Consider the following 17,866-nt stretch of genomic DNA (forward strand, 5'->3'; position numbering starts at 1 on the left):
TCAGCCCTGTCTTTCCTTATTGCTGCTGTTTTCATTCACAAGACTCTTTTGTTGCAAAGATTTTGTTAAAGCTACCAGCCAGACGTCTCTGTAAAATCAATCAAACTGCCTTTAGATGTACGCTCAGTAGTCACTTTATTATGTACACCTGTTCAATTCCTTCTCAAATAATGAATCAGCCAATGACATGGTAGTTGCTTGATGCATTCAGGCGTTTAAAAGGGCGGAGGACAACTTGCAGAACTTCAAATTAAGAATCAGAATGAGCAGGAAAGGAGATGTAAGTGACTTGTGACATGGTTGTTGGTGCCGGAGGGGATGGTCTAAGTACGTCGGAAACAGCAGATTTTTTACACACAACCATCTCTTGTGTTTATAGTGAATGGTCCAAATAAGAGCAGCCATTTTTAGTATCTTTTTGACCACGGTTCCAAGCGAGCCAATTCTGGACAAAAACACCATGTCAGAAGACTGTCGGTCACAGATAAAGTAGGGTGCGGTGTCACTAGCTGCGTCACTAGAGCAACTGACTGCTCACAGGTACCAGCGAACATCAAAGCAATGTCATGAGATGTCTAAAACACTGAGAAGCGATTAGCTGATCATCAATGACCACAACGGGTGGAATCATTCAAACAGAAAAAATTGGAAGTGGTTTGACCAAATGGACGCTATTTAGGGGTATCAAACGGTGAGCAATGGGAGGAACCCTGGCCTCGACTCGACCCCCACTGCAGTACTAAATTCTGTGATGGATAATGGTTAGTGTTTTGTGACTAAGCATATTTTATGTTAATCAACACATCAGTGGTGAGCTTACAGTACTTTGTTCTGAAAGTAAAGCTGTTTCCTCCTGATTGAAGACAATAAATAAGATATCTAGTTACCATCAATGTGCTCTGTTTGTAGTTTTCGCTCAATGTCTCATGTTGCAATTAGATTTTGAGCGTGTACTGAAGTTGTTTGTGTTTTCTTGTTCCAGAGTCTCTTTTCACATGTAGGGAGTATTTTCCCACCTCTCTTAATTTTGACCCTTCAAGCTCCTCTGCTTTTGATCCCAAATCTATTAGGGTTGTGCATTTTTCTACTGTCAGTAATAAATAAAATGTTATTTATGTGCTCACATCATGATTTTTAATGTTATCTGTGCATACACTGGTGGGAGGAGTCAATTGTTTTTACCCACCCATTTGCCATTGCAATGTTTGTGCTGTGAAAAGGTAACCTAATTAAGGTAACTTTATTAGTGGGTGAAGACATCAAACACGCAACTCTATTCTTGGTTGTACCAGTGCAGAAGAAATCCTACATTTTGGTGATAGTGCTTTTATATTAAGAAACTCTATGCAATGCTAGCATCTGTATTTCCTGATACAGCTTGGCTAGTGTTAAATTTAATTTGTTTTAAACAACTACTTCATGGTCCGTAATTCTGTTAACCAAATCATACCCAACTAAAAGTGAAATATCTAAGTGTTGGCCTCTCCTTAGCTTTATTTTCTTTTATTATTTTTGTACTCGTACTCGTACTTGTACTTGTCGTCTTCCGCAAGACCCCGAGATACTTAAACTCCTCCACTTGAGGCAGGAACTCCCCTCCAACCTGAAGAGGACAAGCCACCCTTTTCCGGTCGAGAACCATGGCCTCGGACTTGGAGGAGCTGATCTTCATCCCAGCCGCTTCACACTCGGCTGCAAACCGCCCCAGTGCATGCTATAGGTCTTGGCTAGATGGGGCCAGCAGGACCACATCATCTGCAAAAAGAAGAGACGAAATCCTCTGGTCCCCAAACCAGACCCCCTCCGGCCCTTGGCTGCGCCTAGAAATTCTGTACATAAAAGTTATGAACAGGACCGGTGACAAAGGGCAGCCCTGCCGGAGTCCAACATGCACCGGGAACAGGTCCGACTTAGTGCCGGCAATGCGAACCAAACTCCTGCTCCGCTTGTACAGAGACCGGATGGCCCCTAGTAAAGAGTCACCGATTCCATACTCCTGGAGCACCCCCCACAGGGCATCACGAGGGACACAGTCGAATGCTTTCTCGTTCGTTCGTCGTCTTCCGCTTATCCGGGACCGGGTCGCGGGGGCAGCAGACTCAACAGAGACGCCCAGACGTCCCTCTCTCCAGACACCTCCTCCAGTTCCTCCAGGGGGAGCCCAAGGCGTTCCCAGGCCAGCCGAGAGACATAGTCCCTCCAGCGTGTCCTGGGCTGTCCCCTGGGCCTCCTCCCGGTGGGACGTGCCTGGAACACCTCCCGAGGAAGGCGTCCTGGAGGCATCCGGTATAGATGCCCGAGCCACCTCAACTGGCTCCTCTCGATGTGGAGGAGCAGCGGCTCTACTCCGAGCCCCTCCCGGATGGCCGAGCTCCTCACCCTATCTCTAAGGGAGTGCCTGGCCACCCTACGGAAGAAGCTAATTTCAGCCGCTTTTATCCGGGATCTCGTTCTTTCGGTCATGACCCAAAGTTTATGGCCATAGGTGAGGGTAGGAACGTAGACCGACCAGTAAATTGAGAGCTTTGCTTTTCAGCTCAGCTCTCTCTTCACCACAACGGACCGGCACAGCGCCCCCATTACTGTGGCAGCCGCACCGATCCGTCTGTTGATCTCCCGCTCCATTCTTCCCTCACTCGTGAACAAGACCCCGAGATACTTAAACTCCTCCACTTGAGGCAGGAACTCCCCTCCAACCTGAAGAGGACAAGCCACCCTTTTCCGGTCGAGTACCATGGCCTCGGACTTGGAGGAGCTGATCCTCATCCCCGCCGCTTCACACTCGGCTGCGAACCGCCACAGCGCATGCTGTAGGTCTTGGCTAGATGGGGCCAGCAGGACCACGTCATCTGCAAAAAGAAGAGACGAAATCCACTAGTCCCCAAACCCGACCCCCTCCGGCCCTTGGCTGCGTCTAGAAATCCTGTCCATAAAAGTTATGAACAGGACCGGTGACAAAGGGCAGCCCTGCCGGAGTCCAACATGCACTGGGAACAGGTCCGACTTAGTGCCGGCAATGCGGACCAAACTCCTGCTCCGCTCGTACAGGGACCAGATGGCCCCTAGTAAAGGGCCCCCGATTCCATAGTCCTGGAGCACCCCCCACAGGGCATCACGAGGGACACAGTCGAATGCCTTCTCCAGGTCCACAAAACACATGTGAACCGGTTGGGCAAACTCCCATGAACCCTCGAGCACCCTGTAGAGGGTATAGAGCTGGTCCAGTGTCCCACGGCCGGGACGAAAACCACACTGCTCCTCCTGAAGCCAGGGTTCGACTATCAGCAGGACTCTCCTCTTCAATACCCTGGCGTAGGCCTTACCAGGGAGGTTGAGGAGTGTGATCCCCCTATAGTTGGAACACACCCTCCGGTCACCCTTCTTATGAAGGGGGACCACCACCCCAGTCTGCCAATCCAAAGGCACTGTCCCCGTCCGCCACGCAATGTTGAATAGGCGTGTCAACCATGACAGCCCCACAACATCCAAAGACTTGAGGTATTCAGGGCGGATCTCATCCAACCCCGAAGCCTTGCCACCGCGGAGCTTTTTAACCACCTCGGTGACCACCTCGGTGACTTCAGCCTGGGTAATGTCCAACCCCGAGTCCCCACCAGGGAATGCGTGATGGCAGGATTGAGGAGATCCTCGAAGTACTCCTTCCACCGGCCTATAATGTCACCAGTCGAGGTCAGCAGCTCCCCACTCCACTGTAAACAGTGTTGGCGAAGCACTGCTTCCCCCTCCTGAGGCACCGGACGGTTTGCCAGAATCGCTTCGGGGCCAACCAGTAGTCCTTCTCCAAGGCCTCACCGAACTCCTCCCAGGTCCAAGTTTTTGCCTTTGCCACCGCCCGGGCCACGGCACGCTTGGCCCCACGGTACCCGTCAGCCGCCTCAGGAATCCCACAAGCCAACCACAACCGATAGGACTCCTTCTTCAGTCCCTTACTGTCGGTGTCCACCACCGGGTTCGGGGATTGCCGCCGCGACAGGCACCGCAGACCTTACGGCCGCAGCTACGGACAGCAGCATCGACAATAGATGTGGAGAACATGGTCCATTCGGCTGGTGACTCGGATGAACTTATCGTCCGCAGCAGAGGTGACTCTGGTCTCCCTTTCCTGGGGCGGTCCTCATGTGAGCCAGTTTCTTTGTAGCGCTTGACGGTTTTTGCGACTGCATTGGGGACACTTTCAAAGTTTTCCCAATTGTTCGGACTGACTGACCTTTATTTCTTAAAGTAATGATGGCCACCCGTTTTTCTTTACTTAGCTGCTTTTTTCTTGCCATAATACAAATTCTAACAGTCTATTCAGTAGGACTATCAGCTGTGTACTGCATCCACCTCCTGCACAACACAACTGACGGTCCCAACCCTGTTTATAAGGCTTGAAATCCCACTTATTAAACCTGACAGGGCACACCTGTGAAGTGAAAACCATTTCAGGTGACTACCTCTTGAAGCTCATCAACAGAATGCCAAGAGTGTGCGTAGCAGTAATCAAAGCAAAAGGTGGCTACTTTGAAGAACCTAGAATATAAGACATATTTTCAGTTGTTTCACGCTTTTATGTTCAGTATATAATTCCACATGTGTTAATTCATAGTTTTGATGCCTTCAGTGTGAAGCTACAATATTCATAGTCATAAAAATAAACTCTTTGAATGAGAAGGTGTGTCCAAATTGTGGTCTGTACTGTACATTCCAATTAATCCTAATCATTGAACAGTGCAGTCAGATTCAGTTCTTCTGTGGATGTAGGCTTTCTCACATCCTTCTGTCTCTTCATGTCATGCCAGACACACTCGATGATGTTGAGATCAGGGCTCTGTGGGGCCATACCATCACTTCCAGTAATTTGTGTTCTTCTTTACGCTGAAGATAGTTCTTAATGACTTTGGCTGTATGTTTAGGGTCGCTCACTTTGCATTTTGGAAATTGATAAAAATAAACAGTCATTTATATTTCTGAAAGCATTCTTTGTTTACAGTATTTTTTCACACCTGCCTAAAACATTTGCACTGTACTGTATGTTATTGTGTATTTTGTTTGGCAAAACTCTTGAGCTGCATTTGAGAACACATATAGATTTCAGGAAAATTTGGCAACAGTAAAACACAAGGAGTCAGCTTGTGAAGAGGACCAGGGCAGACTGGAATAGTCAGATTATATTATTAAAGGTCTTAAAAATCATTTCCAACCAAGTTGTACTCAAAACCATAACTATTGAGTCAATGCATTACATTGAGATGATTCACAATGTAGTGTCCTGTAGAACTGTTGCATCATTCTGTTTCAGAATCCTTGTTGAAATCTATTAAATTCTTGCCTGTCTACAATAGTTTTTTAAAAGTGCCAGTTGAGCAACTTGGTTCTTTTGCCACTTGTGATGCCATCCAAATTAATACAAAACAAAAATCTAATCAGAATCAGTTTTTGTCTTTTGAAATCTTGTCATGGAAATCCACACTTTTTTACTCAGCTGTCAGTATACATTTGTTAGGAAAGAAAGCACAAGCGCACATACACATACACTATTTCAAAGTTTAAAAGAAGCCACTAAAGGTTGGTTTTCGCTTACGTGTATAATGTTATCATGTTAGTGATAATTGGAACAGTCAAGCTTGTCCATTACAAAAATAACCCAAGATGCAACTACTATTTTCTTCCTCTCTGCTTTGCATAAACATGGTTTCAAACACAAAACTACTCAGTTTTATGTGGATGTCCCCAGGTTGTGAGAGGAAGAAAGTGTTGAATAAAAAAAACTCTATATCTTTGCCTGTAAGACTTCAGCTTTGAGCTCCTACAGGATTTGCATATTTGTTGGTCTGTGTAAATGATCCTCTGCACTCTAATACGCAAGGTATATTTCTCACCACAATCGCCAGTGCTTAGCGCATTAGGGCACTTTTGAAACCTAATGAAGCAAATTAAGTTTAACCTTGTGTAGCTGCCGCAGCTATTTACACTCTTATTCTCTATGTCCATCACAACCTTGCAAACACACACAGACACACACTGTAACACATCACGATAAAACTTGCCTGAAATACTGATGCCGGGCTTCATGAATAATGCAGATGCCCCACACATTCTCATAAACTTTACACCCCCTCTTCCTCAGACATATCCACTTCAGTCCTCACAAATCTTTTCTCTCATACTGTTTGACTATCAGGACAACTGATGTGATTCCTCACTCATAAGCAAACACATTTTAGCACACGTAATCTTATGGAAAATTTAGCACAGATTTTTAGCACTCTTTCTGCTTGAAACACTAGTTCTTTGAAAGCGTTTTCCTTCTGGTTTTGGATGCTGTGCTACTGGAGGGATTTTTGATGTTACTTTTTTACTTTTGGACAGTTGTGGTGAAGCATAAACACAGTAACAGCATGTTGGGAGACACTGATCAACATCTGAAAAGTAAAAACAAATTACTGAAACTATGACCCCAAATCCAACATGAGGAGGAAGTTAAAACCTTCAACAATCACATGGGTAACACGAGATCTTTGACAAACAAAATGGATGAACTTCATCCATTTTGGACACAAGGACACAACGAGGGTATCGGGAATGCAGTAGTATGTGTTTCAATAAGACGTGGCTAAAGGATCATATCCCCCATTCCAATGTTTCTTTGCGGAGAGAAAGACAGATTTGAAGGGGAGTGGCAAAATCATAGGTGGTTGTAAACAACAAGTGTTGTAAGGCAGGACATGATACTGTGAAATATTATCTCTGCACCCGGGGTATAGACCTTTTAGCGATAAGTTTTCCTCCAAAGTATTTTCCTAGGGAGTTCATTAGTTTTATTTAGCTTTTTTCCACCATCAGCTGTTACTTGCACTTCATGTGATGTCATCAGTTCAGTTGTTGCTAAACAGTATACCCCAATGCATCTGGAAATTTTAAGTACATCTCACATTCTTCCAAATTTTGAACAGTTTGTCAGCTGGACCAGGGATATGACCAGTTTAGATTTCAGGAAAAACAAGAATATGTCAGTCTTTTTTTTGTAACAGTGAAGGAAGCAAAGGTGATGGAGTAATTTTATATGGGTGCTTACCTGGACAACGAACACCAGCGCAGATGCAACAGTGGAGCTGTATACAATTAGGGACAAAGCATACAGTACTTCTTGAGGAAGCTTAGGTCCTACAGTGTTTGCAGCAAGATGACGCATGTCTTCTATAAGTCTGTTGTGGTGAGTGCAGTCTCTTCTGTCATCATCTGCTGGGGCCGCAGGAGCAGAGCTTATAAATTAAAAAAGCTGAAAAAGCTGATAACAAAGACTGGCTTTGTTCTGGGGACTGCTCTGGAGCCTCTGGAGATGAATGTGCCAAGAAGGATGCTTTATAAAATGAAGAAAATTAAGGTAAGCCCTCAGCATCCTTTTCATGAGACCAATACAACAACAGAGCGACTTCAGTCAGAGGCTTCTACAGATCGGCTGGAACAAAGCGTTTCTTAACCATCATCACCATCACCATCTACAATCACTTTATAAAGAAACATTCATAGTTCAAGTTACTACAACATTTAATTTACGCTTGTGATTAATAAAGTATGTTTGAATTAAACTGAATTTAAATGATTATAGGTAGATTTATTTGATATATATATATATATATATATATACATATATATATATATATATATATATATATATATATATATATATATATATATAATTTTATTATTACATAATTGTGTATCACATTATTTATGTATTTAATTAGTTGTTTATTTCTTTGATTGTGGCACGTTTGGACCTCCACAGTATATTGGTGTGCAGGGTAATATTTCAAACCATAGGAGGATAAATGGAGCTTTATAGGAGGATAAATGCTATAATTAGTCTAGAAATAAATTGTAACAAACACAGTAATAAAGTTTCAAAAGAAGTGGCAAATATAAGTAGAACAAATAAAAAAGAGGATAAGACTGTATATCAGGAATGTCCCCAGTACTAATTCAAGTTATTTAAAGATCTGAAAACAAAAACTGGATGCAAAGTAGACAAAACCTGGACCAACACAAATACATATTTCTCTGTATTGTAATTACACACCTCAGCAGCAAGGCCACAATGTTAAAGAGAAGGCAACGATACCAGCATTGATCTTCTCTTTAAACTCAGCATGCTTTCTAAATGCATAGTTTCTTTTCTTGTTTGAACAATACTTTGCATGCTGTCACTTTGATGCCTGTTTTTAATTTTTTTTTTCTCAGTTTGTGTTTTTGCTTGATACAGATGTTCCGCTCCGTGGTGGAAATACAAAGATTTCTGTTCCACCTGACTTCATCAGTTAGATGTTTTGAAGATATGTTGATATATTTTGGTACACTCAATATTTACATACACGGTATAAAAGGGCACATAACCATGTCCTACTATCTGACATTACATCAGATCAAATATTTTCTGTTTTAGGTCACTTAGGATTGCCATTTTTTTCTAAATGCTTAGTGCCACAAATCAAAATATTGAGATTTTTAAAATGAATGTCTTTAAATTCAGAAGTTTACATATGCTACAATTACAATGCCTTTAACCAATTTAGGAAAGTCCAGATAATTATGTCATTGGTTTTGTATACTTCTTATAGGTTAATTCATGACAGCTGAGTTAAATAGAGGCATACCTGTGGATGTATTTTAAGGCAACGGCTCAAAGACATTGCTTCCCCATGTGACATCAAGTCAAAATTACTTGCGAGCCAAAAAAATATAATAAACAAACACACAAAAAACATTGTCACTGAAACCTGAATTGTATTTTAATTTTTTTTCCCAGCTCAACAACAAACTAAGCATGCGATATTTTAATAAAAAGTAGTTAGACGTTTTGGTGTGAAGGGATGTATACTTTGCTTTAGATCCAAAACTTAAAAATGGTTTTGCACGTTTGACTTATTAAAAGAAAAAAAGGCATCCAGTTTGCAAATTGCTCAGTTGAAAAATGTTTTGGAAAAGTTTGGTAAGTTCTCAGCAATAAGAACAGGATTTGGGTCCCTCTTTTGAGTCACATTTGTTGTGTTTAGTCAGGTTTAATAAATTAATTAAAGGCAGATTTGGGCACACTAAAGTCTGCTTTTAAGTTAAAGTCACTGGATAGATGTGGTCCTATTTACTATGAAATTCAAGTGGAATGCGTGGGGCTACTAAAAGACAGACACTGTGTGTGGTACAAAACATGTTATCTTGTAACAAGATTGTAATTGGTTGATAATAATATTGCCATAAACAAAATAAAATGTATCGATCTGCATCAAACACCTGTGCAAACTGGCCAAATTTGTATCATTCTTGAATTAGAGTCAAGGGACACACAAAATCAGTCCAAGGGCCGCAAATGGCCCGAGGTCCGCACTTTTGACACCCCTGCATTAGATTGTTGTCACGTATAGAACACGACCAGTGCTAACTGGAAAATTCTGCAGCTCTTTCATTGTTACTCTCATGCACTTGGCATCCCCCCTTGACCCATCTTGTCTTTTTATCAGGTATTGATAAATATTTGATATTAGTAATCTCTCTGCTGTTCCACATTTTATCCAGTTATCTTTTCTTCCTCCTAATTGGTACTTTTTCTACAGTGAGTTCATTTTGATGCTTTTTAATCAGCAAATTTTGCTCACAAATGCAAATGAACAAATGTCAGGGTTAACTGACCTTGAATATCCATTAGGTGGTGCAGATTTGGTTTCTTGCAGGGATTTGGGTGTGGTCAGACTCTGGAACACCCACTGGAACCAACTGGTGTGACAGTTCACAGCTCACAACAGAGATTTTGGATCCATCATCATGACTGTCAGCCCCTGTGGGAAGTATTTAGTCACAGCCAATAGAGAGGGAACAATCGAGACGTGGGACATTGAGGTAAGTCTTTTTGTGATGCGTGCACTGGAGCAGTCGCCACCATAGTTCACACAAGTCTGCAGTCTTCACTCAACAACAGTGTTTCTGAATATCGGAAGAAGAGCAGCAAGAGCAAAAGAGACAATGATGGAGTTTGTAGAGTCAGGCGTTTGACATAGATCGAGACAAGTAGTGTAATGAACAGTGAGGACAGAGTAGATTAGATCAGGCATGTTGTTCACACTGTCTGTCATTCTAAGGCCTCAGCTGCTGAAGTGCAACCAGGGCAGTGAATGATTTAGAAAATCTCCCATGATTTATTAGTAGAAGGAAGCAATTCACCAATCCTACTTGGCCTCAATTTCAATTTGAAATACTGAAGTGTTTTCTGAAAATAGTCAATAAAATGTTCCAAAAGATATATTGTAGCTTCACACTGAAGGCATCAAAACTATGAATTAACACATGTGGAATTATATACTGAACAAAAAAGTGTGAAACAACTGATAATATGTCTTATATTCTAGGTTCTTCAAAGTAGCCACCTTTTGCTTTGATTACTGCGGCACACACTCTTGGCATTCTGTTGATGAGCTTCAAAAGGTAGTCACCTGAAATGGTTTTCACTTCACAGGTGTGCCCTGTCAGGTTTAATAAGTGGGATTTCAAGCCTTATAAATGGGGTTGGGACCATCAGTTGTGTTGTGCAGGAGGTGGATGCAGTACACAGCTGATAGTCCTACTGAATAGACTGTTAGAATTTGTATTATGACAAGAAAAAAGCAAAGTAAAGACAAACAAGTGGCCATCATTACTTTAAGAAACAAAGGTCAGTCAGTCCGAACAATTGGGAAAACTTTGAAAGTGTCCCCAATGCAGTCGCAAAAACCGTCAAGCGCTACAAAGAAACTGGCTCACATGAGGACCGCCCCAGGAAAGGAAGACCAAGAGTCACCTCTGCTGCGGACGATAAGTTCTTCCGAGTCACCAGCCTCAGAAATCGCAGGTTAACAGCAGCTCAGATTAGAGAACAGGTCAATGCCACACAGAGTTCTAGCAGCAGACACATCTCTAGAACAACTGTTAAGAGGAGACTGTGTGAATCAGGCCTTCATGGTAAAATAGCTGCTAGGAAACCAATGCTGAGGACAGGCAACAAGATGAAATGACTTGTTTGGGCTAAAGAACACAAGGAATGGACATTAGACCAGTGGAAATCTGTGCTTTGGTCTGATGAGTCCAAGTTTGAGATCTTTGGTTCCAACAACCGTGTCTTTGTGTGGCGCAGAAGAGGTGAATGGATGGACTCTACTTGCCTGGTTCCCACCGTGAAGCATGGAAGAGGAGGTGCATTGGTGTGGGGGTGCTTTGCTGGTGACACTGTTGGGTATTTATTCAAAATTGAAGGCATGCTGAACCAGCATGGCTACCACAGCATCTTGCAGCAGCATGCTATTCCATCTGGTTTGCATTTAGTTGGACCATCATTTATTTTTCAACAGGACAATGACCCCAAACACACCTCCAGGCTGTGTAAGGGCTATTTGACCAAGAAGGAGAGTGATGGGTTGCTGCGCCAGATGACCTGGCCTCCACAGTCACCGGACCTGAACCCAATTGAGATGGTTTGGGGTGAGCTGGACCGCCGAGTGAAGGCAAAAGGGCCAACAAGTGCTAAGCATCTCTGGGAACTCCTTCAAGACTGTTGGAAAACCATTTCAGGTGACTACCTCTTGAAGCTCATCAACAGAATGCCAAGAGTGTGCGGAGCAGTAATCTGACTCACTTCATCCACCTCATATATTTGAACAGTTTCAGATAACCCAGAGAGAACTTTTGACTTTTTTACTCGCATTACTGAAACTTGGGGATCGTGCCATTGGTGTGAGGTGGAGCTGCATCACTGTCATGCTCATAATCACAGTAAAAGAAGACCCTCTTGGGTATTATTGCCACAATATACCCGGCTCAGCTTTCTGTCACAGTTTGTAAGGGGATGAATTCAGATGGCTATGTCTCATTTGGCTTCCAGTTTAATTTATGGAGATTTATGTATATATGTAGCAGAGTTGAAGAAGTTTGTTGGAGCTCAGTGTGCTCTGGTAGAAATCCTGTCCTGTGGCAAGTCTGGAGCACGCTTTTGAATTGGATGGATGACTAACATAATTTTGCAGCGCATGGTTATACGTGCTCAGACACAGCAGTTCTCAATTTAGGCACAGTCTTTGGTCCTTCAACAATGCATCTGATAATTTGTGAAAAGAAAGAATTCAGTTAAGACTAGAAATATTAAAACACATGTCAGATTCATACAGATTCTCTTTTGGGTTATTTATTTTATCTGAAAATATTAAAGATAAGTGAAAAAAATCATCAGCTGAAATACTTTCAATTACCACTTTATAAAAAAATTTAAATACATGATAAAGCCAAGGTTTTACCTTTGTAAGTCTTTAGAAGACTTCACAACAGTCAGGTACATACATTCCAATTAGTCCTAACAATTGAACAGTGCAGTCGGAGTTAGTTATTTATTCAAATTGGATAAAAAGTTTTTCTGTCTAAGGAAACCCAGCAGATTGCATCCAGTCAGTGACTTGCAGCATTCCCTCCTCCCGGATGAGCATGTAGAGACAGTGGACAGTCACTGGCGTTGACTTTGCAGCAATCCCTCATACTGAGCATGCATGTAGCGACAGTGGAGAGGAAAAACACCCTTTTAACAGGAAGAAACCTCGAGGAGAACCAGGCTCAGTGTGAGCGGCCATCTGCCACGACCGACTGGGGGTTTGAGAGAAAGAACAGCAGAGACACAAAGAGAACAAAGAAGCACTGATTCAGGAGTCCTTTCTATGGGAAGGTAAAGTAAATGTTAATTGATGTAGCTCCTTTAGTCATTTCACCTAGAAGAAAGAACAGATAAACTCTGAGCCAGTTTTCAAGGTTGGAGTCTGAAAAAGAGCACATATAATTAGTTACAGTAAAGCTCAGTCAATCGCCATGTCAAGGAAAGAGAAAGGGTTAAACACTAAAAGACAGGGCCATGTGGATCATCGGTAGAGGGTGAGCATTAAGTTGTTACCAGCAGAAGCTTGGATGATGCCCCTCTCCAGAAAGGTGTCACAGGTAGACACAGAGCCAGGCCAGGTGTAGCTTCTAGGAAGAGAAAAGAGAGAACAAAGTTAAAAGCTGAAATAACAGAAAATAATGCAAAATTGGAGAGTAGTGTGAGAATGTAGCGAAGAGGGTGAAAGTGGTCATTATGTCCTCCAGCAGCCTAAGCCTATAGCAGCATAACTACACAGATAGTTTCAGTTTAGATTATTTAGTTAAACCGCGCTTATGTACAACAATGTCGTCAAAAGGCACCCCACAAAGGGTCCCACTGATGGTTATTGTTATACTAAAAACCACAAGGATTGGGATACCTCTCTCTGTCTGACTGATTATAACCACTGGAAAAGAGAAGGGGTCATACAGGTAGCAGAAATGGAGGGTGTGTTTGCACCTCAACCATAACTGAGCCAGTTTAGGCTAAACGTGACTCCCCCTTACTCCAACCTTCCTCCCTCCCTGATAAACTAAGCCACTCTAACTATAAGCTTTATCAAAAAGGAAAGTTTTAAGCCTAGCCTTAAAAGTAGACAGGGTGTCTGCCTCACTGACTAAAACTGGGAGCTGGTTCCACAGGAGAGGAGCTCGATAACTAAAGGATCTGCCTCCCATTCTACTTCTGGAGACTCTAGGAACCACCAGTCTGCAGTCTGAGAACAAAGTGCTCTGTTAGGAACATATGGAACAATCAGATCTCTGATGTATGATGGAGCTAGATCATTAAGGGCTTTATATGTGAGGAGGAGAATTTTAAGTTCTATTCTGGATTTAACAGTGAGCCAATGAAGGGAATCTAAAATAGGAGAAATATGATCTCTCTTTTTAATTTTCATCAGAACTCTTGCTGCAGCATTTTGAATCAGCTGAAGGCTTTTAACTGCATTTTGAGGACATCCTGATAGTAAAAAATTACAATAGTTCAGCCTTGAAGTAACAAATGCATGGACTAGTTTTTCAGCGTCACTCCTGGATAGGATATTTCTAATTTTGGCAATGTTCCGGAGATTAAAGAAGGAAATCCTAGAAATCTGTTTAATATGGGATTTAAATGACATGTCCTGGTCAAAAGTAACACCAAGGTTTTTTACTTTATTACCAGAGGTCAATTTAATGCCATCCAGGTTAAGTGATTGACTAAGCAGTTTCTTTTTTAAAGACTTCGGTCCAAAGACGACAACTTCTGTCTTGTATGAATTTAGAAGCAAAAAATGTAAAGTTATCTGAGTTTTTATATCTTCAAGACATGCTTGTAGTCTATCTAACTGGTTGGGTTTACCAGGATTTATGGATAATTAAAGCTGAGAATCATCAGCGTAACAGTGAAAATTTATCCTATGCTGCCTGATAATGTGACCTATTGGAAGCATATATGTAGTAAAGAGAATTGGCCCAAGTACTGAACCCTGTAGTACTCCACAATTAACCCTGGAGTTTAAAGATGATTTATCATTTACATGAACAAACTGGAATCTGTCAGACAGATAAGATTTAAACCAGCCTAGCGTTGTTCCCCTGATCCCTACAGCATATTCCAGCCTTTTTAAGAGAATATTATAGTCGACTGTACCAAATGCAGCACTGAGATCTAACAGGACAAGTACAGACACAAGTCCATTATCTGAGGCCATAAGAATATAATTAGTGACTTTCAGCAGAGCTGTTTCAGTGCTATGATGAGCTCTGAAGCCTGACTGAAACTCTTCAAACAGGTAATTGCTGTGTAAATGCTCACAGATTTGATTAACAACTATTTTCTCAAGAATTTTAGATAAGAATGGAAGATTGGATATAGGTCTGTAATTTTTCAAGCCATCTCGATCAAGCGAAGGTTTCTTAAGTAAAGGTTTAATTACAGCTAACTTTAAAGCCTGTGGTACATATCCATTTACTAAAGATTGATTAATCATATCCAAAATGGGGCTGGTAATCAAAGGTAACACTTTCTTAAATAATTTGGTTGGGATTGGGTCTAACATACAAGTTGAAGGTTTAGATGAAGCTAATATTTCTGATAACTCAGGAAGCTCCAGAGGATCAAAGCAGTCCAAACACAAATCAGGTTCTGCAGTTATTTCCAATGTTGTCTGACTTGCTGAGGATGAAGTAATCATCTTTGGGACTATGTCAAAGATTTTCTTTTTAATATAATCAATTTTATTTTGGAAGAATCCCATAAAGTCATGACTGCTAAAAGCTAAGGGAATTAATGGCTCAACAGAGCTATGACTCTGCGTAAGTTTAGCAACTGTACTAAAGAGAAACCTAGGATTATTCTTGTTCTCTTCTATTAATGATGAGAAATAAGCTGTTCTGGCTTGGCGAAGTGTCTTTTTATACAACAGTAGGCTATTTTTCCAGATTAAATAGGAATCCTCAAGGTGTGTAGAGCGCCATTTTATCTCCAATTTTCTAACATTGTGCTTTCAAATACGCAGCTCTGAATTAAACCAGGGAGCTAGCCTCCTATGAATAATTACCTTCTTTTTCAAGGGGGCTGCATTGTCTAATGCATCACGCAATGATGAAGAAACACTATGAACAAAATAATCAATTTGTGAAGGGACAGAAACAGAATTATTGCCCTCCACTGTGGTTTTCAGTGATAATGAGGAAAGTAAAAGTGGAACAGATTCTTTAAAGGTTGTTACAGCATTGTCTGATAATGATCTACTATAATGAAATTTTCTTTCAGGTGTGGAGTACTCGGTTAAATTAAACTCAAAGGTTATTAAGAAATGGTCAGACAGGACAGGGTTATGTGAAAATATTGTTATGTCTTTACACTCAATGCCATATGTCAGCACAAGGTCCAGAGAATGAAGACAAAGGTGGGTAGGTTTGTTAATGTTTTGAGCAAAGCCAATTGAGTCTAAGATAGCATTAAACGCTATATTTAAGCTATCACTTTCAGTGTCAACATGAATGTTAAAATCCCCCACTATAATAACTTTATCTGTATTTAACACTAAATCAGGTAAAAGGTCTGAAAACTGATCTAAAAATGGATAGTAAGGGCCTGGTGGACGGTATTAAACAACAAACAGAAGTGGTTTTAGTGGCTTTGCAATTTGGATGAGGAAAACTAAGGATTAAATATTCAAAAGAGTTGAAGCTATTGATTGGTCTGGGACTAATCAATAAATCGGACTGAAAGATGGTTGCTACTCCTCCTCCTCGCCCGGTATTTTGAGGAATGAGAACATTTAAATAATTAGTAGGAGTTGAATCATTTATAGTAGCATAATCCTCTTGCTGCAGCCAGCAAGAGGAGTCACACAAATGTGAACTCTTTCACATTTTGCCACATGACAAAAACAGGTCTTGAGACATTTTATTGGGATTTTATGTGATAGACTGACACAAAATAGTGCAAGGAAGGACATTAATATATTCTCATTTTTTTGCAAATAAAAATGCAAAAGATGTGTCATGCATTTGTATTTATTCCTCTTTACTCTTATACCCCTAAATTGCATTTTGCCTGCATGTTTTTGTGCATTAAAAAACTTCTTCTTTTTTTTTACTGTCATTTCTTCTGTCCTTTAGTTTTATTTTTCTGAAACCAAGTAAAGATGTCGCTGAAGAACTCCCAAAACTACTGCAGAGTTTTCAGCCGCACCTTGGTCATGTAACTCAGTTGGAGATATTTAGGCACAGTGACAGGCTTCTGCTCCTCTCATCCTCTTCAGACTGCAATTTGGCTCTAAGCTACCTGCTTGGACAGACCGTTGCCTTGTTCGGACAGGTAAACAAATACAACCGTTATGCTTCCAATGAATTGTCCTTTACAGCATCAAGCGGACAAGGAAGTAGCTTTAGATCCTTACAGTTTAATAGTACTGTTGTGCATTTTGGCTCTGATAAAGACTAACCTCCCACTCTGCAGCATGTTCGTGGGTGGCAGCATCCTGTTGATGAAATAAATGTGAAACCCAGCGTCAGGCAATGGTTAGAGGTTTGTGCGCTTGTCTCAAAGGGGGACCATATTAAGGTAGCCTGCGGCGGTGGCTGCTGAGTGTTGCTTTATCTCAGCTTGCCTTGGGCTCCTCCAAACACACAGTGAAGCAAATTAATTCAAATTAACTCACCACAGCCCAAAGAAGAGCATGCAGGAACTAAAGCATGGTGTATATGTGTAATACATACAACAGATTTTCTTTAAAGATTTTATGCTATGTTTAATTATCTCATTCCATCTCATTCTATGCTGCTGAATTATTACATTTGGAGAACCGCGTTTGCCTAGAAAGAAAATATACTGCATGCAAATTCAACGTATCAGGTTGTCAAATGTTAATTATGAATGTATGTTTAAAGTAAGGACAGCAACACAGAGACAGTAGTTCACATTAAAGAGCTTTCCACTTGTATTTAATTAGTGTAAATACTGACTCAGTAAATTGAGACTAAGCTGCTGCTTTTTGTCTCCAAATCCACATAAACACTTAATCTGTGGGTTTTAGAAGAATATTTTAGCGATTATAAGGTCATCCCTCTCATCAGCATCTAAATGTTTTTTTGTTGTTAACTTTCCTTATCTGCTGAAGAACCAGTGGAGTTTGAAAAGACTGCAAATGGGACAAAAAACAGAGGGGAACCTTAAAGAGGGAGAAGACTAGATGAGATGCTGACCCTGTGCACATTCCTGTTGCAGAAGAAGGATGGGTGGAAATTTAACCTGAAGATAAGAATGGTGAGATGCAGAAAAAAGACAATATTTGTTGATGCAGAGAACAGCTACATAAATTTATATTCTGTATTAATGTGGGTATGTGTTTTACGTTGCTTTTCATTTTAAGGCCAGTTTCCATATGTAATAAACCACACTAGGTAGATGCTTGACAGTAACGTTTTTAGAAATAACAACTGATACTTCAAC

At 41.2% G+C, this 17,866-nt stretch overlaps 1 protein-coding gene across 1 annotated transcript in view; it reads left to right on the forward strand.

Annotated features, from left to right (window-relative positions):
• The window catches only part of LOC124884068 (WD repeat-containing protein 49-like), a 69,376-nt gene that overhangs the window by 23,959 nt on the left and 27,551 nt on the right, over nucleotides 1–17,866 (forward strand). Inside the window, exon 4 of the mRNA XM_047391678.1 lies at nucleotides 16,534–16,732. Coding sequence (XP_047247634.1) covers nucleotides 16,534–16,732 — 199 coding nt within the window. The remainder of the gene's footprint in view (nucleotides 1–16,533; nucleotides 16,733–17,866) is intronic.

Source organism: Girardinichthys multiradiatus, chromosome 18 (genome assembly GCF_021462225.1).
Source record: "Girardinichthys multiradiatus isolate DD_20200921_A chromosome 18, DD_fGirMul_XY1, whole genome shotgun sequence".
In the NCBI taxonomy this organism is placed as follows: Eukaryota; Metazoa; Chordata; class Actinopteri; order Cyprinodontiformes; family Goodeidae; genus Girardinichthys; species Girardinichthys multiradiatus.